The sequence below is a fragment of the Natator depressus genome, chromosome 11 (genome assembly GCF_965152275.1).
Source record: "Natator depressus isolate rNatDep1 chromosome 11, rNatDep2.hap1, whole genome shotgun sequence".
In the NCBI taxonomy this organism is placed as follows: domain Eukaryota; kingdom Metazoa; phylum Chordata; order Testudines; family Cheloniidae; genus Natator; species Natator depressus.
The window spans coordinates 33,007,253-33,035,139 of NC_134244.1; the positions used below are offsets into that span (position 1 = coordinate 33,007,253).

The window sequence follows — 27,887 nt, forward strand, 5'->3', positions numbered from 1 at the left end:
CTCTGCTTCTGAAGGTGCCACACATGCTCAGCACCTACTGATTTCAAAAGTTGACAGTTCTCATCACATCACAGACTCAAGAATACTAAACATGGGGCTAGATTTCTTCTCCCCTCATGACATTAGCACTCACATCACAAACGTCCTGTAAGTTTTAAAAGACTGAATTTTAAGAGTAGTACTTACGGTTGGCATAGTTTTACCAGGTCCTGGTCAGTGGTGTTTGGAGGCAGTCCTCGGATGTAAAGGTTTGTTTTACTTAATTGATCCCAACCTGAGTTGCTGCTGCTACTGCTGTTGTTATTACTGCTGGTGGTGCTGGGGCTAGGAGGAGCCATTGGGTGGGATGGTACAATGGACGGCTGCAAAACAAAGACAGAGCTTGTCAGAATGAAATACAGACTACCTGCAGCATTAACAGCACATTTGCCACTCTGAACATGTTAACTCTGTGCAGCTACTCATATTCTAAATACGCCCGTTTTCACCATATTTGGCATGGGATCATTAGGTGTACTCCGATATGCAGAATAATAATCTCAAGCACTCTAAATGCATGACACTGATTCAAATTACATATACCCTCTGTTTTATATTTCTCACAGGACTATATCACCACCCTCCACTGGGACATTAGATGTAAAAAAAAAAAAAAAAATTTGATTTCAGGTTCTCATTAACATATATAAAAACCATTTAACATAGTTTCATATGTTATAAAAGAATTAAATATTACAGGTACTAAGAAATGTATTAATTTAGACTGAATATGCGGGCCAAATGTATTAACATTACATAACCCATTCACTGCTCAACATTAATCTGTTTAAACTAGGTTCAGGGTTTGGTATATAGAGCCTGCATAGTACCATGGCAAACACACCATTAAACATCCTTTTAATCTTTTATTAAAGATACAGAGAAGAAGAAAAAACAGTTAAACCATTTGAAATATGAAGTACTGTATTAAGTAAGGATTTAAATTTTAACAAAATGTTTGTTCCCTTTAATAGTTTTTTCTTCTAAAAACTCCAGCTAACTGGGGGAAGAAAGAAGAAGTTAGTTGAGATGAACTGGAGCTGTTGCTGCCGCTAAAGTCCAACCCCATTTCATCTCATGTTGCATCTGGGATTCAGCTGGAGCTGGTAGAGGTGGCCATGTCTTCTGGATCCCTCTTTCTGGGCTGTTCTGATCAGGACACCTCTCAGGATTATGATGAAGATGGCCTGGGCTCCCGTGGGGGGGGGAGGGGTGTGGTAGGAGAGGTGGCAGCCAGGATGGTGAGTCTCATGCCAGTAGACTCCACATGATCTCTTATTTTCCCCCAAAGTCTCTTTCTTTAAAGATGCCACCAGTTAGGCCTAATATCGGATACATCAATTTTGCTCCATTAATTCCTGGTTTCACATTTTCCGTTAATTCAGAGCATGATTTTAACACTGTGCTTCATCATATCAGTGGGCCCTTTTTGTTTCGGTTAATCCAGTATTTCTTTCTCCTTTTCATACCTTTTCCTATCAACATTTATTATAAGGTATTGTGACATCTTACCAACTTTCACACTTATTTACAGTGAGCTCACAACTGCAGTAAATTTGTACTCCCAATGACAACAGAACTATAGAAGCTAAATATTAAATTTCATAGCAAAAAAAGACAGTTATCTGTTCCGTAACTGGTGTTCTTCAAGATGTGTTGCTCATGTCCATTCCACAGTAGATGTGCACGCGCGCCATGTGCACCGGTGCAGAAGTTTTTCCCTTAGCAGTACCCGTAGGGGGGGGAAGCACTGCTGTGACCCCTGGAGTGGCTCCTCTATATCGCGCTAGAAGGGGAGCCGTGAGCTCCCCCCACCCTTGGTTCCTTCTTGCCGGACAACTCCGACAGAAAGGAAGGAGGGAGGGATATGGAATAGACACGAGCAACACATCTCAAAGAACACCAGTTACGGAACAGGTCTTTCTTTTCTGTCTTTTCTTCTTCGAGTGCTTGCTCATGTGTATTCCACAGTAGGTGATTCCAAGCTATATCTGTGGGAGGTGGGTAGGAGTTCATGAGTTCCCGAGACACAGTACTGCTCTGCCGAACCCAGCGTCATCCCTAGTTTGGGAGATGATCTCATAGTGTGCAGTGAATGTTTGTACTGAAGACCAGGTGGCAGCCCTACAGATGTCCTGGATAGGGACATGGGCTACATAGGCAGCCGACGAGGCCTGAGCCCTCGTTGAGTGCGCTCTGACGATCAGTGGCGGGGGAACCCCTGCCAGATCATAGCACATGTGTATGCACGAGGTGATCCAGCGAGAAAGACGCTGGGTGGAAATAGGCTGCCCCTTCATATGCTCGGCCGAGGCAACAAAGAGTTGCGAGGATTTACGGAATGGTTTAGTCCGATCCAGGTAGAAGGCCAGTGCCTTGTGCAAATTGAGCGTGTGGAGGCGGCATTCCTCATTGGAGGAATGGGGCTTGGGACAGAGCACGGGAAGGAAGATGTCCTGTTCTATATGGAAGGCGGAGATCACCTTCGGGAAGAATGAAGGGTGTGGGCGAAGTTGGACCGTATCCTTGTGGAAGACCATATGTGGAGGTTCCGAGGTCAAGGCCCTGAGCTCTGAGACACATCGGGCTGACGTGATTGCTACAAGGAAGGCTACCTTCCAGAATAGGTGAGACCAGGAACATGTGGCCAAGGGTTCAAAGGGAGGCCCTGTGAAGTGGGACAACACTAGTTTTAGGTCCCATTGCAGTATAGGGGATCTAGCATATGGGAATGAATGGTCAAGGCCTCTCAGGAAGCGGGAGGTCATAGTATGGGAGAAGACTGAGTGCCCTTGCACCAGTGGGTGGAAGGCCGATACGGCCGCCAAGCGTACTCTGACAGAGGCAGGAGTCAGCCCTTGCGTCCTAAGGGACGGGAGGTTCTCAAGGATAAGATGGAGCAGTGTGGACGATGGGGAGACTCCCCGCTCTCCCGCCCACCTGGAAAATCTGGACCACCTTGCCAGGTATGTCCAGCGTGTGGACGGCTTCCTACTTTCCAGGAGGACCTGCCTGACTTCCTCAGAACACCTCCTCTCCTCCTTGTCTAGCCACTGAGCAGCCATGCTGTCAGCTGGAGAGTGACCAGATTGTGATGAAGGAGGCGGCCCCCACTCTGGGAGAGGAGGTTTGGGTGAAGCGGCAACCTCCTCGGAGGGGCTGCCAACAGGTCCAGTAAGGTCCCGTACCAGTGTTGATGGGCCAGGCTGGGGCGATAAGGATGATAAGTGCCTTGTCTGTTTCCACTTTTTCTAGAACTTTGCCTGTAAGGGGTAAAGGTGGAAAAGCATAGAAAAGCTGGTCCGACCACGACAGGAGGAAGGCATCTGAGATCACGTCCTTTCCCAACCCCACCCCCGGAACAAAACCAGGGGCAACGCCAGTTCTGGCGGGTTACGAACAGGTCCACGTAGGGAATTCCCCACTCTCGAAAGAGCCAGTGAGTGATCTCCGAGTGGAGCGACCACTCGTAATGGGGGGAGAAAACCCTGCCGAGGCAATCAGCCTGTGTATTGCAGGTGCCCGGTAGGTGGAAAGCCCTCAGGGAGATGTCGTGGACTATACAGAACTCCCATAGGCTCAGGGCTTCCCGGCAGAGGGCCGAGGACTGTACCCCATCTTGCCTGTTGATGTAGAACATCGTGGTGGTGTTGTCCGTAAGGACTCTGACCACCTTGCCGTGAAGCTGCGTGACGAAAACCACACACGCCAACCGTATCGCCCTGAGCTCCCTGACATTTACATGGAGGGACACATCCGAGGTTGACCACATCCCTTGGGTTTTCATGTTCCCTATGTGGGCTCCCCAGCCCAAGTCCGATGCATCGGACACCAGGTCTATTGACTGGGCCATCTCCCGGAAAGGAACCCCTTGGAGCACATTGCCCAGGGAGGACCACCATTGAAGGGAGGCAATTACCAGGGTCGGTACCAAGAGGACCTTGTCCAGGCTGTCCCGCACCTGGGAGAAGTGGGAAACTAGCCATAGCTGGAGGGGCCTCATTTGGAGCCTGGCGTGGCGGACCACATATGTGCATGCTACCATGTGTCCCAGGATCTGAAGGCACGCCCTTGCTGTTGTCACTGGAAAAGCCGTGACCGAGGCGATAAGACCTTTGAGGGTTTCAAAACTGCCCATTGGGAGAAAAGCTGTGGCCCTTAAGGAGTCCAATAGTGCCCCTATGAATTCTATACGCTGCACCAGGACCAGCGCTGATTTGGTCTCATTTACCAAGAGGCCGAGATTGGCACATGTAGACAGGAGCAGATCCATACGGGCCCTCACCTGAGGCTGTGAGTTGCCCTTGAGAAGCCAATCGTCCAGATATGGGAACATCTGGACCCCTGTTCGTCTGAGGTCTGCCGCCACCACCGCCATACACTTTATGAATACCCTGGGCACCGTGGATAGGCCAAAAGGGAGAACCGTGAACTGGTAGTGGTTGGGCTCCACCAGGAAACGGAGGAAGTGCCTGTGCCCTTCGAAAACATGGATGTGGAAATACACGTCCTGAAGGTCCAGGGCCGCGTACCAGTCCCCTGGGTCCAGGGAGGGGATAATAGAAGCCAGGAAAACCATGTGGAACTTGGAGCAGACCATAAACCGATTGAGATTCCGCAGATCTAGGATGGGCCTGAGACCCCCTTTCACCTTTGGGATCAGGAAATATCGGGAGTAGAAGCCCCTGCCCTGGAATTCTACTGGCACTCTCTCCACCGCCCCCAGGCATAGTAATCGTTCCACCTCCTGACCTAGGAGGTGAACGTGCTCTGGGTCCTCTGAGCCCGCCAGGGATGGGGGGTGGTTGGGTGGGGGTGAACTGAACTGCAACATGTAGCCCTTGGAAATGGTGCTGAGGACCCAGTGGTCCAAGGTTATTCGTGACCATTCCCCACGGAAGGCAGACAATCGGTTGCCGAACACAAACTTTATTAGTAGGGGGGGTTCCCATGGCAACTACCCTGGTGTCCCCCTGCAAATAGTCAAAACCGACTCTTTCCCTGCCTCTTGCCCTTAGAGGGCCCAGGCTGTGGGGCAGAGCAGGACTGTCGTTGAGGCCGGCGCTTTTGGTCTCTTGGCCTCTTGTAAGGAGGCTCATATCTGCTCTGTGCAGGGTGAGCCGACGTCTGCAGTTTGCCCTTGTCCTTATCTGGAGGGATGTATAGGCCCAAGGTCTGCAGGGTGGTGCAAGAGTCTTTCATCCCGTGCAGCCTGACGTCTGTCTGTTCGGTGAACAGGGCTTTTGGGCAGATCCTGCATGAGGGACTGGGCCTCCGCCGAAAGCCGGACAGGAGGAGCCACGACGCCCTGCGCATGGAGATTGCGGAGGCCATCAAGCAAGCCGCTGTATCCACCACGTCTGTCGCTGCCTGCAGGGCAGCTTTGGCTGCCATCGCCCCCTCTTCCACCAATGCCTTAAATTCCTTCCTATCCCACTCTGGGAGGAGTGGCTTGACTTTGGCAGGGACTCCCATAAATTAAAATTATAATCGGCTCAGTAAGGCCTGATGGTTGGCCACCCTGAGCTGGAAACTCGAAGAGGAGTAAAGTTTTCTACCAAAAGAGTCTAGTCTCTTGGCGTCTTTATTCTTCGGGGTGGGCGCGGGCTGGCCCTGCCGCTCCTGGTGGTTCACAGATTCCATCACCAGAGAGTTAGGTGCTGGGTAAGAGTAGAGGTATTCGTGGTTCTTAGCCAGCACGAAATACTTCCTCTCAGCCTTCTTGGAAATCGGGGCCAGAGCGGTAGGAGTTAGCCACAGGCGTTGGAGATGTTGGCTACTCCTTGGTGAAGGGGTAAAGCCACACAGCCCAGCACCGAGGGGGACAGTACATTAAAGAGGGAATTGGACGGGCCCTCCATCTCCTCAGCCTGCAGCTGGAGGCTCGATACCACCCACTTTAGCAGGTCTTGATGTGCCCTGAAGTATTCCTGTGGAGCAGAGGGCGGCGGTGCCGTGATGGTGTCATCTGGTGCAGGAGAGGAGGCCAACACGGGGGTGTGGGCCTCAGCCGCTGCTAGAGGATCAACCCCCAGGTCGAAGTCCGGGTGCAGAGCCGACTCATGACCTGTCGACTTGCCCTCTGCCTAGATAACGAGGCCAATGAGGCCTCGGACACCCTGGCCACCGAGCAGGTTCCCGCCTGGGTGGGCATCGATGGCTATGGTGCCCATTGACACCATTGTCCCTGCCATGGGGCTCCTTGCCACTGTCCAGGCTGCGGGCCCGGTGGCGCTATCTGGTCCGGCTGAGCGGTATGGCCCAGCGAGGGGCGGCTGGGTGCCGAAGCCGAGTTAATCCTGTGCCTTATACTATACTATACTATACACTATAACAAGAAAGTTTTTTGTATGGAAATTCCTATATGATGTAATTAAAGAGCATTTTAATGTACATGCATGGACATAGGGACAGAGCTAAGGTTACGTAGGTAAATTCCATAAATTGCAAGGTTTACACTAGTAGTGTGTGTCCACAGGGCAGAGCCCCTTTCCTGCAAAACTTTAGAGCTCCACAGCTGGGGAAGGTAGGAGTAAAGAGTCACAATGGATTAGGATGGAAGACAAGGTGAAAAAAATGAAAAAAAGTGAATTCTAATATAGATTTGGAGGTGGACACTTAGGACACGAAAAGAGTGAAACTATTCAGGAATCATTGTGGGGTACAGCAGGAAAGGCATGCTGTTGTGAGCCAGAGAACTATAGCAGATATAAGTATACCTTTGTAGCTAATCATAATTGTGTTTATTTTTTGTGTGTTTTCTTGGGAGTGTTTTGTAATCTCTTTCAATTCAGGATATTAAGAAGGTTTATTATACAGTAACAATAACATTTAGTTGCAACATCCAGTTTAACACCATAAAATTAGGTTTGAAATGCAGAAACATGACTTTTGGACAACATCAATACCCAACTGAAATGTTATGTAATGCTTTGAGCTCTCATGCATGCTCAACTGCTAAAAAACTTCAAATTTAAATCTCAAAGGATTATTTTAAATATGAAAAAAATCTGTCCCTAGAGCATTTTTTTGCAATTTTATAATTCAAAAGCAGTCACTGTAGAAAACTTTTTATAAAATATCAAATCTCTTTCGAAAGATTTACATTTTGATCTCAAGCCTTGACCCAGAGTTTTGTCCAGGCATGATTCAAAATGGGATAGAAATTAAACTCTCCCTTTAAATTTGTAACAAAAACACGGAGGGATTCTTAACCGTAGCAGCACGATAGGTGCAGTTAGAGCATACTGCTTCCACTAACGCAAAGCAACTATTTTTAGGGTTGTAACCTATGCACAAAGCAGTTAACTTCAAAACCTTTTCATACTGCACTAAAAGCTAGGTTTGCATAATGCTATTCCCTTCCCTAAATGGGTCTCTTTTGAAAGGTACACTCATGTGTAAGCTGACGAAAGATACAATTGTTCTGTTTAAAGTTTTACAGTCAACTGCTTTCCTCATATTATATTAGACACACACGTACAACTTCCACTGAAATCAGTCACACCCATGCATATATGTATGAGGCCAAAATCTGGCTCTCAGATGGTAATTATAGTATACACGTATAGCAAATAGAAACTATTTTCAATGCTTCAATGCTTTTTTTTTGTGCACTTTGTATACAATTTGGATCATAAAATCTTATTATATTATGAAGAGCGTAAACACTATAACAGGGGTGGCCAAACCAGGCTCTTTTACAGTTAAAGTGCAGCTTGCAGAGCCCCGTACACCCCCTCCTCCATTCTCGACCTACCGGGGTGGGGGGAGCTTGGGACCTCTGCCTTGTAGCAGGGTGATGGAGTAGGGGCTTCTGCCCAGCGGAGGAGGGGGGGATCTCAGGGTTTCAGCCCCGCAGGGAATGCCTGTTGGGGCTTGGGGCTTCAGCAGAAGCAGGGCTGAAGCCCAAGTCCTGGCAGGTACCTCCCATGGGGCTGAAGTCCCATCAGGTGTGTCCCAGCACTCAAAATTCGAAAGATTGTCATATGCGGCTCAGAGGGTCAGTAAGTTTGGCCACCCCAGCACTATAAACTGGGTTTGGAGAAAATAAATAAATAAATAAAAAGCTCACTTCTAGTCTGTGGCAAGTGGAGAGTGAGTTTTTCCTCCTGAGTGCAGGGGGAAAGTCCCAAGACGCATACTTACGAGGAATTTAAGCTTTTTCTTAAATATGAAATTGCTTCTAGTCCTAATGATTACATTCAAATAGGAAGTGAATGTAAGTCTATGCAGTGTTGTGTTCCTAAAGCTACAGACAGCTTTCAGTGCCTGCTAGCTTTTCATAACTTTACCAACCTCAAAATGCTTTACAATTACAGATGTTCAAAAGAGTGACTTAGAAACACACAATCACTGGATTAAAGGGACAGTGGCATCTTAAAACCATATACTGTAAGCAAATTTCTTTACCTATTTTATTTGTAACACTGTTATATTAAGAATGAAATAACCAAAAAAGTAAAATTCATTTGCTACTATTTATACTCTTTACTTCCTTCCTAACTACTCTTAGCATGTACAATGAGAAATCAATTATGCTAGTTTCACTTTTGTTTGTTGCTAGTTTTACTTTCAAATTCTTATTGTTGCATAGCTTGGCTTTGAAACACTGTTGGGAAATGTATTTGTTTAATAGCAGTTTTTATGAACAATAACTGCAAATGTTTCGATTGGTTTTAGGTTTTATAAAAGCTTATTTTACAAAACAAATTCTGCTCCAAATTAAAATGGAGTCTCTTTAAGAGCAGCAGTTGATCTAGTGATATGAACTTAAACATTTTGCAATGTGATTTTTAAACTGGAATCTACAAGGCAACACATTAATTAGTTTAACATTTTTCCCATTAAAATGAACTACAGGATCTTAAAATTAACGCTAAATCAGTGTAAATGATGAATAAAGCTGAATAGATGGTCTTTGCTGTGTAGTGACAATACTTCTTTTCATTATAAATGTCATCCCCAGTCCACACTGGTTTACCATTTCCTTCCTACTACTCATTCCCAGAACTAATCAGCGATTAGACTTTCCCCCAGGAGTTTCCTCTATATCCCCTTCAGCACAGACTGACTCACCTTCTACGTAAAATAGGTCACTCTATTGCTATACTGTGCCTCCCCGTTCCACTCGTGAGAATCTTCAAAGCCCTCAGCTGGCCTCACTCAGAGACCCTATTGCTAATCCCTCACAACCTCATCCTGAGAGCAGCGATCAATGGAGAAGTTACAGGTAATGGTCACTAAGGTGAAATTTTCAAAGGCTGAGCATTCCCAGTGGAAGGCCCTCATCTGAGGAAAGCAAAGCCTTTGCTCCTCTTATGGGATGTGAAATGTCATCCTTTTTGGCACAGGCAGTCCCTCTGTAACAGCAGAATTGCCTGTCAGCTTTTCCTTTGGATATAAAAGACAAACAACAGGAATAATCAGAGAATCATAGATGTGTACGACAGGAAGGGACCTCAAGAGATCTTCTAGTCCAGTCTCCTGCACTCAAGACAGGACTAAGTATTATCTAGACCATCCCTGACAGGTGTTTGTCTAACCTGCTCTTAAAAACCTCCAATGATGGAGATTCCACAACCACCCTAGGCAATTTATTGCAGTGTTTAACCACCCTGTCAGTTAGGAAGTTTTTCCTAATGTCCAACCTAAACCTCCCTTGCTGCAATTTAAGTCCATTGCTTCTTGTCCTATCCTCAGAGGTCAACAAGAACAATTTTTCTCCCTCCTCCTTTTAACAACCTTATAACCTTATGTAATCCCGAATAAGAAAGCAGCACAAAGTGATGGGAGTGTATGGTCATCTAGGACTGAACCATTCTTTCCTTAATTTCATATACTAGATACTAACTACAGTGGTGGGTGCATTAGAAATTTATAGATAAACTTATCTATATTTGAGGACTTGGTCACAGCCATCACCATTCCAGCCAAGGAGAAGTGTGCTTTTTCACAATCAAAGGGAAAGGTTGCTGTTTGGTGCTTCAAGATATTCCTTTGACCCAGAAGTCCAGCAGACTGCCCTTTAGTGCTCCCAGTCTCCAACTGCCCAGGGAAACTCAAACAAGGGGACTTGAACCTGAATATCCCACATGCTGACACAGAGAGCTACTCCTGTCTCAGCCATCTACAGCTCTCTAATTTAATTCAGACTATAAAAGCATGTTTATGGAGTTGAATATCGTGAGTATTTAATTATATTTTACTGTTTAATTGATATGCTCCATGCAGGGTGGAGGGGTGAGAAGATCACATTTTTAATAGAAGTCTTTTTTATGTTGTTTAATTGAAGTACAGATTGTAAGTTACTTACAGCACACACAAAGTGCCTGTTTTAGTCAAAAATGCCACTTGGGTGGTTCTAGAGAATCTTGTCATTGGCATTCAGCTAGTCAAGGAATTACATATGAAGTACCTACCACTTAATCCACTTAAAATATCGGGCTGATGAAAGGTAGGTAGGTTGAGATAATATACAAATTGGTATTGATGTGAAATTACTGAACTGTGTGTGTGCGCGTGCACGCAGGTGGGTGGGGTGAATCTAAATAAATGATAACATTACTCCTGAAAGGTTCTGGATAGCTATTAAACTACAGAATGAAATCCTTTGTCCACAGCTTAGGTAAAGCTTCACATGCACAAAGACGCCTTGGACTCAGGGAAATAGAACGTGTAATATCCAGTGAAGTGTTAAGTTATTATCCTTTACTGAAAAGTAATCAATGAGCTAACAGGAGGAGGTTGGGAATAGGATACATGTTCTGTGCTAAAAATACATGCCAAAGAGAAATTAGTCTGACTTCTCTCTGATGAAGACAGTTGACTATCCCACTTCCTTTTTATCAGCAAACACTGAACCTGGGCCATTGCCTTCCAAGGTGTTCCTTATCCCAACAAACTGATGTCTGTAGTGAGGATTTCACTGGAAGAGTCCCACAGGCTTCCCTTTAATTATTTTTCATCTTTCAACCACCCTCTCTGATGCAATATGACAGATTGAGCAAAGGTGGTGATTTCTGGAAGTCTCTGGAGTCCAACGTCCACTGAGCAAAAAGAATACCCAATGGATGACACAGAAGGATCTGCGGTTGCAGTTTGCATCTTCTGTCCTGAGGCAGGCTCTCTGGCCCTCTCTGCAGTCTGTCAGCTCTCCTACACAGAGTCAGAGAGCCAGCTGCTTTCTAAGCACTTCCAGTACCCAACTCAATAGAGAGAGTTTCAAGAAGCTGGGTCCTCTGGATCCTCTCACAGTCGAGAAAGTCATCAGGCTTACATGGCCCCTTCCGTACCCACAACCTATCAACCTCCTAAACTCTTGTGGGGAGCAGAAAGACCCTGCAGTGGAGGGGAGAGTGGTACCTGCTTTATCTGTGAGGCTTACACATCTTCCTAGGTCTCTCAGACTTACTCCTTTCTCCCCTTTCACATGGGACTATGGGCCTGACATCTGGGCGACTCTCAGTGCCAAAGAGATAGCTGCAAACCAGTGTATGTCTAAAAAAGAAAAGGAGTACCTGTGGCACCTCAGAGACTAACCAATTTATTTGAGCATGAGCTTTCGTGAGCTACTTCATCCGATGAAGTGAGCTGTAGCTCACGAAAGCTCATGCTCAAATAAATTGGTTAGTCTCTAAGGTGCCACAAGTACTCCTTTTCTTTTTGCGAATACAGACTAACACGGCTGTTACTCTGAAACAGTGTATGTCTGGAAATCCCCATGGACATTCAAAGCCTGCTCCATTATTTCCTTTGTTCAGACCTTTCTCTTCAGCTGGCAAGGGTATTGATGCTCCAGAGGCTGGAAACAGAAACAAGTGCATTCTGGGAGCAGGCAAGTCCCAGAAGATAGAACATCGCCAGAAGATAGCAGGCAGAGGAAAAAAGAGCTGAGCTAATTCCCCTGCTCCTTTGCACTAGCTATCAGTGACTTTCCGCAACAACTCTCCTGCTCATGGCTGGTGACAGCCTTTACCTTCCCATCCTTTCTGCCTCTCAACTCCCTGGAGGAGGCTCTGAAGTTTCTGCTATCTAGATCAGATCAGCACCTTGCACCAGCCAGGCAACTGAGGCATGACATGGCAATTTAAATAATTTAAAACTAAACTAAATTTACGCCCAAAGTTAATTCACATTTTACTCTCTAGGGCCTCAGTGGGCTTCTTGGTGAGATCCATGAATGCAGCATTACCACGGGTAACCTAGGGCAGTTAGTCAGGAGGAAACCAGGGAAGGTCAAGAAGTTCAAGAGCCTGAAGGAAGATGAGAGCTTTCTGCTAGGAACTGTGAGCTGCTGGGACAGATGACATCTGTGTGCTTTTGTGGTTAACCCTTCATTGAATACGAAGATATGGAGAACTTGTTGCCAAGGAATCAAGCTGTGGTTACAACAAAAAACAAGCAAAAGGTCTTTGGAGCAATTTTATTTAATTAAATATTAATAAGTTTATACAGGGGCTATAAGCTCGGAGCACAATATTGAATGCAAATAATAAAGCATGAGCTTTACTTTATACAACAGCTAGGGAATGTATTCCATTTGTTGGTGTAAATTAGGATCAGGGAATGCAATATTACAATGTTCTCCATCACTGGAAATTTTAAAATAAAGATTGGGTGTTTTTCCGAAAGATACGCTGTACTTCTAACATGAACTTCAGGGAAGTCCCATGGCCTGCAACATGCAGGAGGTCAGACTAAATGATACAATGGTCCCTTCTGGCTTATCCTCTGAGGTTGTCCTCCACAACTCCCTTGTATGTGCTTCTGACGCATCAGCCCAGATGTAGATGACAAAAACCAGCCTATATGAAATACAGTTTCAGGCATTTATTCTACCTCATGGAAAATTATCCAAAACTCCAATGCATAAAAATAACATCCAGCTAGATCAGAGCTGGCATGTTCAGAATTTTCTTACAGTTTCACTTCTCTGCAAGTCAGCAAATATCTGACTGTTGTGAAATACCCTGTATGAAACTGATGCTCTCCTGACAGACATTAAGATGTCCATTAAATACTGTTTTCAAAACTTCAGCTCTCCCTACCAACACAGATGCCAACCAAGCAATCACAAGTTATCTCAAGAAAAAAGAGTGCAGCTCAGCTTTCATAGGGGGCATTAACTATCCCTTTGGAGGCTGCAAAAACACAGGCACCCCCGGTATTCAACTGACCAGCAAGCTCCAGCATTGGGGTTCTATGAGTTAACCTAAGTTAACACTTGAGTACAGGTACAGCATGAATTCACACTCTGCTCTTACCTTCTCAGGGTACTAGGCATCATTTTGCTTTGAAGTCTGCTGTTTGCCTCAGTTACACATTTGTGTATGTCTCAAAAGGCCAAAAAGACCCATATCCCAATAAACAGCTTTTAGGATTATGGGCACCTTTTAAATATAGGCGCACTGTACTGAGATTTGGACACCATAAACTCACTTAAATTTATTCAGAGACCTGCCCAATGCCTTTTTGTTTTGAATAATGGTACCAGTGTAAAATAGTAGACTAGTAAATTTTCTCCAAAAAACTATTTTTTAGAAGAAAAATGGTTTTGTCAAAACAAAAGTTTCTGCAGCAAGTGTCCTTTTAATAAACCTCCCCCCTGCCCCGCCCCCAAAAAACCCTTCAGTTTACAGCTGTTGAAAACCTGAAAACTTGTAAAAAAGAATTCTGACAAAAAATAAAACCTCTCCCCATTTTCATCTAAAGTTTTCAAGAGATCAGAAACACTTCCCAAACAGCTCTAGTAAATAGTCTCTCTTTCCTACCCCAACTCCACAGAGTTGTTCCATCGGGAAAATTGATAAACACTGGAAATGTTGATTTCAGCTTGTTTGATGCTTGCACTGAATATCGTGTGTAATGGGGATTAGATGTTGCTAATAACCACATTTTACCAATTAATGCTATATTTCTGTTACAAATTCTATATCCTGTTAAAATACAAACTAAAAATATTTAAAAATCAAATTATAAAAATGTTAATCGTTAGATGAAATGCAAGATTAAGTATTTTTTCAACAACTGGGATTGGTGGTTGTTGTTTTTTTTTTTTAAACTAAAATGTTGTGTTCCTGTTCATTTTGCAATATCCTGGCATTCCTCTCTTCCCTTTAGACAGTAATTACAGGACACAAATATTAAGCCATGTAAGATATCTGTCGGAAGAAGCATCTGCTTTTTTGGCAAACTCCATAGCGTTGGTAGCACTGGAACTGTTGCTAAATTGTTTGTCACAGGGGTTAGACCACAGATGCGTTTTCTGGCTGACATGAGAGCTGGCATGTCATTTTCTATTTATTCAATATATATATATTTTAAACACTGAAGAACTAGTGCACATCTGTGTATATGGGAATCCAGTCCTATTAAAACACCTTGTACATGATTGTAAGTCTGCTGTGCCTGCTGCTTATTACACTTAGCATAACTGTCTCACTGTTACTATGTGCACACCACCAACCCAATCTTAAAATTAGTATGTAGTCTCTTTGGAGAAGGCCCAACTTTTTGTTATGTACATGTCCTGTACCTAACACATAGCCTCCCCGCCCCTTCCTCATTCCTGAGCAAAGCCTTTAAGCACTACAAATAATTATTACATGATGGTTTAAAAGGAGGTGGTACATTGCTATGACTGTCTCAGTCTACATAACTCATTTGGCTACTGTCTATGAATTAAGTACTAATTCCATACACTTTCTGTTGCTTGCACATGCAGTTTTGTATTTAAGCTTCATAAATACAACCTTACACATGGTAAGTCACGGTCACTCTAAAATCAGTACTTACGCCATTCACTTATTTTACATTATGTGTAATTTTGGATATATTTCCAAACAGCACATGGTTCTAGCTATTTCCAGCATTTACAAAAATAGCTATGTTGGCATGTCCCCGTCACATAAATGCAGTGTATACCAACTGCAGGAGCTTTTCTTACCTGTGTAGGAATACCACCTTCCTAGCTATGTTGACAGAAACACTCTTCCAGCAGCTTAGCTGTGTCTACACTGGGGATTTTGTTGGCATAGCTGTGTCTGTCAGGAGAGTGGGTTTTTTTCAGACCCTTGACCAACATAGCTATGCCAAGATAAGGTTTTAGTGTAGATCAAGCCTCAGAAACTGAATAAGACTTAGAGACTAATTACTGCACAGCTGCTAACAGGCAACGTCAAATATTGGCTGATAACTTAAAATACTCTACTCACAAACATAGTAATTGACATTTGTAAGAGGCCAATGGGTCACCTAATCTACCACCCTGTTCTGGTACCAGAATCTCCCCATACCAAGAGTGAGTAGTCAGGTCTCATCCGCAGGGGGTGGGGGGGACATGCAGGGGAAACATTTCCTCACCCCAAGCCACTGAACCCCAATGGAGCTGTTCTAAAGCCACTGCTTCAACCTCTGCAGATGCTACAACCTCCATCCTCAGTGTGTTCAATGGGTGCATCAACTATCCATATTTTGTATAGCAGAGGATATACCAGCCCTACTCCTGCCTTTGCCTGGCCTGCTCCTTCCCCCTGAATGGAAACACAGGGGGAGCCTATGTGCAGCTGGGCTGTGACTGGGCTCCCAAATCTTGATCTTCACCTAACAGAGCTGCACCGATTCCTCTGTGGAAGAGGAGGAACCAACAGTTGGCTGTTTCAGAGGAAAGCATGAAATGCACACAAAGAGTCTAGCTATGTGAGTTTGTATCATGGAGGATGGAAGTTAGGAAGGGAATGTTCTTTTTGTCCCCACCTGAATATATATTATTTAGCACTAGGCTAGAATATACACTGAAGTATCGATCATCTTTGTAATTTATCCCGTCTAGCATAATAGCAAATACTATTCCTCGTTGAAACATCTAGTCTATTTTGAAATCTCAGCCCTGGTCTACACTAGGACTTTAGGTCAAATTTAGCAGCATTAAATCAATGTAAACCTGCACCCGTCCACATGATGAAGCCCTTTCTTTCAACTTAAAGGGCTCTTAAAATCGATTTCCTTACTCCACCCCTGACAAGTGGATTAGCGCTTAAATAGGCCTTGCCGGGTTGAATTTGGGGTACTGTGGACACAATTCGACGGTATTGGCCTCCGGGAGCTATCCCAGAGTGCTCCATTGTGACCGCTCTGTACAGCACTCTCAACTCAGATGCACTGGTCAGGTAGACAGGAAAAGGCCCGCGAACTTTTGAATCTCATTTCCTGTTTAGCCAGCGTGGCAAGCTGCAGGTGACCATGCAGAGCTCATCAGCAGAGGTGACCATGATGGAGTCCCAGAATCGCAAAAGAGCTCCATTATGGACTGAACGGGAGGTACGGGATCTGATCGCTGTGTGGGGAGAGGAATCCGTGCTATCAGAACTCCGTTCCAGTTTTCGAAATGCCAAAACCTTTGTCAAAATCTCCCAGGGCATGAAGGACAGAGGACATAACAGGGACCCGAAGCAGTGCCGCGTGAAACTTAAGGAGCTGAGGCAAGCCTACCAGAAAACCAGAGAGGCGAACAGCCGCTCCGGGTCAGAGCCCCAAACATGCTGCTTCCATGGATGAGCTGCATGCCATTTTAGGGGGTTCAGCCACCACTACCCCAGCCGTGTTGTTTGACTTCTTCAATGGCGATGGAGGCAACACGGAAGCAGGTTTTGGGGATGAAGAAGATGATGATGATGAGGTTGTAGATAGCGCACAGTAAGCAAGCGGAGAAACCGGTTTTCCGGACAGCCAGGATCTGTTTCTCACCCTGGACCTAGAGCCAGTATCCCCTGAACCCACCCAAGGCTGCCTCCTGGACCCGGCAGGCGGAGAAGGGACCTCCGGTGAGTGTACCTTTTAAAATACTATACACGGTTTAAAATCAAGCATGTGAAAGGATTAATTTGCCATGGCATTCGCAGCTCTCCTGGATGTACTCCCAAAGCCTTTGCAAAAGGTTTCTGGGGAGGGCAGCCTTATTGCATCCTCCATGGTAGGACACTTTACCACTCCAGGCCAGTACCACGTACTCGGGAATCATTGTACAACAAAGCATTGCAGTGTATGTTTGCTGGCGTTCAACCAACATCCGTTCTTTATCTCTCTGTGTTATCCTCAGGAGAGTGAGATATCATTCAAGGTCACCTGGTTGAAATAGAGTGCTTTTCTTCAGGGGACACTCAGAGGTGCCTGTTCCTGCTGGGCTGTTTGCCTGTGACTGAACAGAAATGTTCCCCATTGTTAGCCACGGGGATGGGGAAGGGTTGAGGGGATAGCCACGCGGTGGGGGGAGGCAAAATGTGACCTTGTAACGAAAGCACATGTGCTATGTATGTAATGTTAACAGCAAGGTTTACCCTGAAAGAGTGTAGCCATTGTTTTATAAAATGTGTCTTTTTAAATACCGCTGTTCCTTTTTTTTCCCACCAGCTGCATGTGTTTCAATGATCACAGGATCTTCTTCTTCCCAGAGGCCAGTGAAGATCAGAAAGAAAAAAAAAACCCACTCGTGATGAAATGTTCTCTGAGCTCATGCTGTCCTCCCACACTGACAGAGCACAGACGAATGCATGGAGGCAAATAATGTCAGAGTGCAGGAAAGCACAAAATGACCGGGAGGAGAAGTGGCGGGCTGAAAAGAGTAAGTGGCGGGCTGAAGCTCAAATGTGGCGGCAGTGTGATGAGAGGAGGCAGGATTCAATGCTGAGGCTGCTGGAGGATCAAACCAATAGGTTCCAGTGTATGGTTGAGCTGCAGCAAAGGCAGCTGGAGCACAGACTGCTGCTACAGCCCCTGTGTAACCAACCACCATCCTCCCCAAGTTCCATAGCCTCCTCACCCAGATGCCCAAGAACGCGGTGGGGGGGCCTCCGGCCAACCAGCCACTCCACCACAGAGGACTGCCCAAAAAACAAAGGCTGGCATTCAATAAATTTTAAAAAGTTGTAAACTTTTAAAGTGCTGTGTGGCATTTTCCTTCCCTCCTCCACCACCTCTCCTGGGCTACCTTGGTAGTCATCCCCCTATTTGTGTGATGAATTAATAAAGAATGCATGAATGTGAAGCAACAATGACTTTATTGCCTTTGCAAGTGGTGATCGAAGGGAGGAGGGGGGGGTGATTAGCTTACAGGGAAGTAGAGTGAACCAAGGGGCGAGGGGTTTCATCAAGGAGAAACAAACAGAACTTTCACACCATAGCCTGGCCAGTCATGAAACTGGTTTCCAAAGCTTCTCTGATGCGCACTGAGCCCTCCTGCGCGTAACCAGCGGCCAGGCAATTTGCCTCAACCTCCCACCCCGCCATAAATGTCTCCCCCTTACTCTCACAGATATTGTGAAGCGCACAGCAAGCAGTAATAACAGTGGGAATATTGGTTTTGCTGAGGTCTAAGCGAGTCAGTAAACTGCGCCAGCGCGCCTTTAAATGTCCAAATGCACATTCTACCACCATTCTGCACTTGCTCAGCCTGTAGTTGAACAGCTCTTGACTACTGTCCAGGCTGCCTGTGTACAGCTTCATGAGCCATGGCATTAAGGGGTAGGCTGGGTCCCCAAGGATAACTATGGGCATTTCAACATCCCCAACAGTTATTTTCTGGTCTGGGAATAAAGTCCCTTCCTGCAGCTTTTGAAACAGACCAGAGTTCCTGAAGATGCGAGCGTCATGTACCTTGCCCGGCCACGCTGATGTTGGTGAAACGTCCCTTGTGATCCACCAGAGCTTACAGCACTATTGAAAAGTACCCCTTGCAGTTTATGTACTCGCCGGCTTGATGCTCTGGTGCCAAGATAGGGATATGAGTTCCGTCTATGGCCCCACCACAGTTAGGAAATCCCATTGCAGCAAAGCCATCCACTATGACCTGCACATTTCCCAGGGTCACTACCCTTGATATCAGCAGATCTTTGATTGCGTGGGCTACTTGCATCACAGCAGCCCCCACAGTAGATTTGCCCACTCCAAATTGATTCCCAACTGACCGGTAGCTGTCTGGCATTACAAGCTTCCACAGAGCTATCGCCACTCGCTTCTCAACTGTGAGGGCTGCTCTCATCTTGGTATTCATGCGCTTCAGGGCAGGGGAAAGCAAGTCACAAAGTTCCATGAAAGTGCCCTTACGCATGCGAAACTTTCGCAGCCACTGGGAATCATCCCAGACCTGCAACACTATGCGGTCCCACCAGTCTGTGCTTGTTTCCCGAGCCCAGAATCGGCGTTCCACCGCATGAACCTGCCCCATTAGCACCATGCTGCATGCATTGGCAGGGCCCACGCTTTCAGAGAAATCTGTGTCCATGTCCTGATCACTCACGTGACCGCGCTGACGTCGCTTCCTTGCCCGGTATCGCTCTGCCAGGTTCTGGTGCTGCATCTACTGCTGGATAATGCGTGTGGTGTTTAACGTGCTCCTAATTGCCAAAGTGAGCTGAGCGGCCTCCATGCTTGCCTTGGTATGGCTTCCACACAGAAAAAAGGCGCGGAACGATTGTCTGCCGTTGCTCTGACGGAGGGAGGGGCGACTGATAACATGGCTTACAGGGTTGGCTTACAGGGAATTAAAATCAACAAAGGGGGTGGCTTTACATGAAGGAGTATTTCAGGCAGGACTTCACGGAGGGTTCCAATAAGAAATGGTGCACCTAAGTAATTGTTCTTATTGGAACCAGCAGGTTGGTCTGGCCTCTGATTGATACATGGCTAGATTTACCTCACTGCACCTTCTCTGTGAGTGACTGCAGTGTGACCTAGAGGAATAAGTCCCCTAGACGGGGGGAGTGAGGGGGGAAGCAAATGAGTACAAAACAAATCTGGTCTATTTCTTGTTTTGATCCACTCCATCTATCTTTTACATCTTTGGCTGGCAGCAGACGGTGCAGAAGGACTGCAAGCCATCCACATCTCATGGCTGCTTGGCAGAAGATGGTACAATAGGACTGCTAGCCATCCTCATTTCTTGCCTGCCTGGCAGAAGATGGTACAATAGGACTGCTAGCAATCCGTATCATCTGCCTGCTCACCATAAGATGGTTCAATAGGACTGACTGCAGGACTAAAGAGAATGACCTGGTCAAGTCACTCCAAGTTTAGTCCCTGTGCCCACGTCTCCCCAAGCGCTCCTGACCGACCTCACAGAGGCGACCAGGAGCACCTCGGACATGACGATGACGGCTACCAGTCCTACTGTACCGTCTGCTGCCACAAGGCAATGGGTTGCTGCTGCTGTGTAGCAATGTAGTACCACGTCTGCCAGCACCCAGGAGACATACAGTTACGGTTACCTGAGCGGGCTCCATGCTTGCCGTGGTATGGTGTCTGCACAGGTAACTCAAGAAAAAAGGCGCGAAACGATTGTCTGCTGCTGCTTTCACGGAGGGAGGGAGGGAATGGGGGCCTGACGATATGTACCCAGAACCACCCGCGACAATGTTTTTGCCCCATCAGGCATTGGGATCTCAACCCAGAATTCCAATGGGCAGCGGAGACTGCGGGAACTGTGGGATAGCTACCCACAGTGCAACACTCCGGAAGTCAACGCTTGCCTCGGTACTGTGGAAGCACTCCGCTGAGTTAATGCACTTAATGCACTTAGAGCATTTTCTGTGGGGACACATACACTCGAATATATAAAAACGATTTCTAAAAACCGACTTCTATAAATTCGACCTAATTTCGTAGTGTAGACATACCCTCAGAGCCTGTCTATCCTGGGGATATTCATATTGCTGTAGGCCCACTCCTCTTGAGTAGATGTGGTGCACCAATACAACACAAGGCTTGAAGCAGCATTGCTTACTCTGGTTGGTGTGGGGCCCTCTACCCTGGAGTCTGAATCTCAGTTGCTCTGTACCTCATGCTGTCATTTACACCCATGCAAGAAGGGCTAACTGGGTGCAAAATGCTACCAAATCAGAATGGTAGTACTGTATCTTACACAACCTTGCACTAGAGTGAATGACCACACAAGGTGCGGACAATAGAGAATCATGTGTTTGGGTTCTCACTGTGAAGCTACGCAAGTACAAATATTTCCTTGTTATACTTTTGCCGTGGCAGTGAGTTGTGCAGATTATGTTGAGCAAAAGGTTGTATAATTAGTTTTGGATTGCTTGCTTTTTAATTTCAACAAACACTCATTTGCCTCTGTATTATGCAACATGATAAAAATAGAGCTGCTACCATTTATTATAGGAATAAGTCACAACAGGATGTGCATTATTTTATTCGGAGGCTACTGGTGCATGGCTCAAATTCATCTACCAGAGAAGTGCACCAGTAGCTTACTAATGCACACGCAAGAGTGTATACTTGCTAGCAAAGTTTGGCTTGTTCATTTTCCTTTATTTAAAAAAAAAAAAAAAAAAAAAAAAACTGTTTTGATTCATGTTTACGTATACCTATGCTTCCACCACAAAAAGTAGCTCCTCACTAACGGAAAAGTAGTAGGGAAAAGGCTATAAATAGAATTTCTCTACAGTTTTGAGATTATACATATTAATTTTACCAACACTCTTCTCTCTTTGTAAGGACCTTGACTATTTATTTATTCAGACCCCTTCTCCTAATTCCCTTTCCCCAGAAGCTCAGCTGGCCAAGCAGCTGTAGTTTGTGTCCCAGGAGTAAATTCAATTCACTTTCTTCTACGAAAACCATTTTGTAATAGCAAATAGCTTCCAACTTCGCCTTTACACTTGAAGAAGAGATAAAAGTGGGTGAAAGGGCAATAAACTGCTGTTGAAATGGTAGTTTGGGCCTTCAATGGAAAGAAATGGGACTTCAAACCTGTCACTATTTTCTCCTTCAGCACCTTCACACCTAACACCCTTTTCCATACCATATACTCCCCCAAACAATGTTGCCCCATTCATTCATCTCATATAATGGGTGCAGACATTTGAGAGACCAGGCCCCAGCTGTGCATCACTGGGAGCGGGTGTAGGTCTGTGATATCACCAGAAGAGACCAGCCAGGCATACTTGAAAGCTATATGCTGGTACTGCATATTCCTGATCCTTCTATGCATCTCCTTTCCAAATTGCTATAAGTATACAGAAGTATATGGAGCTGTTTCAATAATGTTTTCCATAAACAATCAGCAGCTCTTTAAGGATGAATTAAGAAACTTAAATTACTAGACTTCTCTCTAACAATTTAAAAACCAACTACCAGGACCTTAATTTGAAAACCAAACCACATTTGTTTAAGGTTGTTAAGATTTAAAAAAAACACTAGTGGTGTAGTTTAAATACACTTCATAGATATGATTCTCCATTGTCTTGCATCTTGTTTAGTTACTTACATCTGTACAAAGTGAGCACAAAATAGGTATACAATACTGTCAAATCAGTTTTACATCTGTTTTTCACGTGTAAATGACTACACAGGGTGACAGACAATAGAGAATAAACCCCAGGTATCATAGAATCATAGAATATCAGGGTTGGAAGGGACCTCAGGAGGTCATCTAGTCCAACCCCCTGCTCAAAGCAGAACCGATCCCCAATTAAATCATCCCAGGTATGGCAGTAAGAGTACAGCTGTACTAAATTTAAAAATGAATACTGTCCTGGTAAATATTTTAAAATGCAAGGAAGATAAGGTATACAGCTTGCTCCCATCAAAAAGGGTTATTTTTGCTGTAGGTCAGGCTGAACCGTAGTGATATTGAGTTTGCAGTTCTCCATGTGAAGGAGAACACAGCATCCAGGGAAGTAAATTTCCTCCATAGGAAGAGACACAAATTGAAGACAGACATGGAATATAAGCCGCTGAATATTATTATACTACCATGTAACATTTGCTGGTTTCCATTTGGGAATTGGGGGGGCGGGAAGAGATAGTCCTGAAGCTTCCTACTCAGATTCTCAATTGGTGCAAATCAGCCTAGCTCCATTTACTTCACTGGTGCTGATTTATACCAGCTGAAAACTTGGCCCTGGTACTTTTTGCAAATATTAGTAATGTATAATGCCTACGGCTTGGAAAAGGCTAGTTATGCTTCAAAAGTGTATTAAAATTGAATAAAAATTTGCAAGACAGCAACAATATGCGAGTTAGCTTCTATTCAAAAGACTGAGGAATAAGTTCTGCTTTGACTTACCTACTGATTTCTCAATTTCATTGTGACTGTATGCAGTGTAAATAAGGCCATGGGTAAAATTTTCTAAAGTTCCCAAGTGACTTAGAAATGTAAGTCTCATTTTTCAAAATTGACTCAGGCACTTGGAGCCTAAGTCTTATTGAAAGATAATGGGACTTAGCAGCTTAAGCATCTAAGTTACTTTTGAAAATGGGACTTTGGTGCTCTTGAAAAAAAATGTACTCATTGTCTACAACAGCGGTGGGCAACGTGCTGGCCACCGCTTCCCGCAGCTCCCATTGGCCGGGAAGGCAAACCGCAGCCACTGGGAGCTGCGGGTGGCTGTGCCTGCGGACGGTCAGTGTAAACAAATTGTCTCGCTGCCCACCAGTGGATTACCCTGATGGGCCGCAGGCTGCCCACCACTGGTCTGTAGGCAGGCTTTTGGTACTGGGGTAGCTGCACCAATGCAAACCCTTGGTATAGATGTATGGCATCAGTGTAAACAGTGACCTGCAACTTATGCAGGTGTAAGTTGCACAGGTGCAAATCAAGCTAGCAGTTCTATACAAGGAATTTGCTCTAGTGCAGACAAGGTCTTACAAAAGTACTCTCACTGAACACAATACATTGTTTAGTACACCTCAGAGAAGGACAGCCAAAGTGAATTCTGTTTAAGCCTAGAGGTGGGAGAGACAAGAGAACTTACCTCCATAGTTTCAAAGGAAAGAACATGATTTAGAAGTGCAATTCCCTAATGTCTAGGGAAATCTGGCTAGATTGCAATGAGGAACAGAAAGAGTGTGCTTCTCTGGGTTGCTTTCCCTTTTTAATAAGGAATATGTGCATGAGGACAACACCTTTTCTTTTTTGAGATTTATCTGTCATAGCTGTTCAATCCTCTACTGAAGTTATGGTGTTCTCTTGGATGATGTTACAATAACCTCTTCTGCATTCAAACTCCTGGATTCGGGACGGGGAAAAGGGGTGCTTTAGGTTACACTGCACAATAACCAATTTTTTTGAAAGCAGGTATTATACAAAGGGTAAAGAAAATCATAAATTGAAATGGTCTTACAAAGATTTCTATTCAAGGGATAGTCAATTTAAAAAATAGGAATTAAAAATCCCATACATTTTTGTCTGAAAAGGTCTAATCTGCTACAGTTATTTGTAACTCCCAAGATTTCTGGAACTGAAAGAGGTTATAGGGAAACGTATTCTTTTCATTTTTCCACTTTGTTTGCTTTGTGCTTCTGGCAGCACTTTGTGTACCTAATCACGGAAACTCCCTGTGTAGCCAGTCAATTCCTCTCTGTGAGAATGACAAGAGACACACAAAACATTTTTTAAAATAGGAAAATGTGACTGTAAAAACAAACAAACAGACAAAAACCGGCAGGGGGATATAGGGGCAGGTGTAACATCTGAAACTACTTTAAACACTCTCTAAAAATTTTGTTTAAAGTGTATACTTTGTGTTGAGAGTTTCCCTTTAAGTATCAGCAAGTCCTACATGCTTCTTATGTGCTACTTCCAAGAAACAGATGCCATATTTGTGGCGGATACCACCATTCTTATGTGCAGGTCAGATGACCAGCGTTCTTTATTTCCACATCTACATGACAGTCTTGAATTCACAGCCTGATTCATGTCCTGGTAGAATGATAACCTACCCAAATATCTGTTATATCAGAAGGTGGCTTTATTTTTGTTTGATGTTAGCTAGCTCAAGGACACTGGTACACGACTACATGCAGTGGCCCACCAGAGCAGTTATGCTCCTGATATCAGCAAAAAGCCTTATGGTCCGATATTCAAAGCTGTTAAGCATCTTCAGCCCCAACTGACTTCAACAGAATTTGTGAGTGCTCGGCACTTTTGAAAAACCAAGTCATTAGTGACTACCAGCTGAAAAAATGAGAAGTGTTATGGCAAAGCATAGTCGGGGGCTTACTCTCCCTTGCACTACATCAATAAGAATAAAATTGATGGTCAGGGTCCACAGTTTAGAAGCAGCTCTTCCATTCATCAAGACAAATTATTGAAATCATTATAGAAGTGGCAAATATACTGTGAAATGCAATTAATCTGCATGTGCACAACCTTTTAAAACCTTTTGGTAATTTTCACATCTTCAAGTCACCAGTCTAGACTGCAGAACATATTAAGCACAAAGACAAACTTTCTAAAGTCACCAACATAAAATGTAATATACCAGCTTTTACTCAATGCAAAACACATGGGAATACACTCACTTAAAATGGACATAAAAGCCAACAATATTTTACAAACAGAACCAAAGCAAAAAACACTCCCAGTCTAGTTTTACACTGTCCAAGCTCTACACCTAGAACAAGTTAAAAAGCACTGGTGGTCAAAGTGTGGTTGTCCAGAGGACTCTACTAATGCCCCAAAGATGACACCCCTCCTGTAGGAGTAACTGCTGGTGGGGTTCCCCAGTAGGTTTAAACTAGTGCAATAGGAATGGACTGCCAATACCCGCACTTATGTCTAGGTCCAAGCAGTTTCTGAAGAAGGAGCTGGAGTTGTTGCAATGTCCTGGGCAAAGGACATTGAGAAAAATCAGGTCCTGACAAGGTTGGGGATGGAAAGTGGACTCGTAGGGAAGACGGATTAGACAGGAGCCTTAGGCTTCGAACATCAGGAGTTAACAGTTCCTAGGTTGGGTATGAGAGCTGTTGTAATGTCAAAAAGTGTTAATACAGTTGACCACATTCTGAGGTCTGGCCAAACTGTGCTTAGTGCATGCCCCAAGGGGAGAAACAAAGATGACTTCACATCACCTTTAGGCCACTCAATTCTAGGTCCAGCAGAGGTCTGATTAAGCCTCCAGTGCAATTTGCACCCTACTGTCAGTGGCCATTCTAGTAGCAGAAAATCACTTAGCACCCTTTCCCCAGCTGAGCACCTTACCCTAGCAGCTTCAAAGTGGGGTGGCACAGAGCCAGCATAAGCATGCTGAGGGAAGCCCCACCTGGCCTGTTAAACCAGCTTTATGTCCCCTTCAGGCAGCTAGAGTGGCACAGAGGATTCTTGGCAATCTTAGAATCAGACCCATTATAGGGAAATAATGGTGCAAAAGATTCTTAGTGACCTTAAAAATCAAGCTCTTTATAGGAAACAGACTTTAAATTGACATGTATACGCTAATTTAAAGGTAGTAAATACATCTGATATTCATATTTCCCAAACAGAGTCACAGTTGAATTGTACCAAATGTTTTTCCTGTGACTGACCATCATGAGTGGAAGGCAAAAATGCTCACAGGGCATGAACATATCAACATACATGAACCCATGAAAGTACCACATGTGGCAACACTGCCTTGTTTGAAAAAAAAAAAATAGCATAAAAATAAACCTGTAACACAGGGAAACGATTAAATTTGAATTTAAAAAACATTTGCAAATCCACATGAAAAATGATTATATGTGAAGGTATTTTTAGCAACAGCTTGTCCCTTATCAGAATCAACATACATCAGAATTGTGGAGAATAATTTCCTTCATAAGTGACATCTTCCATTCTGCAGTTCTCACTGTCATATTACAATTGTGTTTTACGCTACACTTCCTGTTATTCTTCAAATCAGAAGTTATGGCAATTATATAGTGATGGTAGAGGTGGCACATCCATTCTAAACCCATAACTCAGTGGGTCTCAACCAGTGGTACATATACTCAGAGGTCTTCCAGGGAGTACTCAATTCATCTAGACCAGTGTTTCTCGACCTGGTGCTTGCAGCCTCAAGGGTGGTCATGGGACAGGTTTAGGGGGTTTGCAAATGGAGGGCTGGCATTATGAGGTGGCAAGCAGGTAACTGCCCCAGGCCATAGCCGAAGTGAAGTTACATGCTTCAGCCCCAGGCAGCAGAGCTTGGGCTTCAGACAAGGCTCACAAGTGCAAAACAGGCTCAGTATCACATTGAAATGTAAGTACAATACCTATATTCCAATGGCTAGATTTTATAATTATATGCTAAAATAAGAAAGTAAGCAATTTTTCAGTAATAGTGTGCTGTTTGTGACACTTTTGTATTTTTATGTCTGATTCTGTAAGCAAGTAGTTTTTAAGTGAGGTGAAACTAGGGGTACTCAAGACAAGTCAGACTCCTGAAAGGGGTACAGTCGTCCAGAAAGGTTGAGAACCACTGCCTTAACTTATTCCCAACAATTTGCCTTTGGGCCTGAAACTTCAGTTTTTGCCTGAGCCCAGAGATAACTTTTTTTTGAAAGTGTGATGATGAAACAGACATTTTTTACTTATCTGAGTATAAAAATGGTTTTAAGCTATTAAGAACATTGTTCAGATGTTTGGAGCTCAAAATAACTGAAACTGCCTTGTCTTAAAACTAAAATGTTGGCATACACTTAGTCCAGAATGATTAATGTATCCTTCACATTAAGAAATCTGGATTTGAAACAGAATTATGAACGTTCAACAAGAGCAGGACACTGCTCTTCACTGCATGCTTAAGTCAATAAGGAAAATAGCACCGCGAAAGGCTGCAGGGATGGGATGTATGATAGTACAATCAATCATTTTCATAGCCATTCCTGAACATGGTCTACTTCAAAAGGAGAAGAATAAAGATAGATCTAAAAACTTTTCTCAATATTATTTAATGTAGGTAAAGCACTAGAGGGTCAAGATCCTCAGCTGATGTAAACTGATGTAGCTCTACTTAAGTTAATGGAGCTATACTGTTTTACGCTAGATGTGAATCTGGTCTTATTAGTACTAAATACTGATACTATAATACCAT

General features: G+C 44.5%; 1 protein-coding gene across 4 annotated transcripts in view; it reads right to left on the reverse strand.

Moving 5' to 3' along the window:
• The window catches only part of RBMS1 (RNA binding motif single stranded interacting protein 1), a 200,795-nt gene that overhangs the window by 91,302 nt on the left and 81,606 nt on the right, over nucleotides 1-27,887 (reverse strand). For all 4 annotated transcript variants that reach the window (XM_074967426.1, XM_074967424.1, XM_074967425.1 and 1 more), the window contains exon 2: nucleotides 187-362. In XM_074967426.1, coding sequence (XP_074823527.1) covers nucleotides 187-362 — 176 coding nt within the window. The remainder of the gene's footprint in view (nucleotides 1-186; nucleotides 363-27,887) is intronic.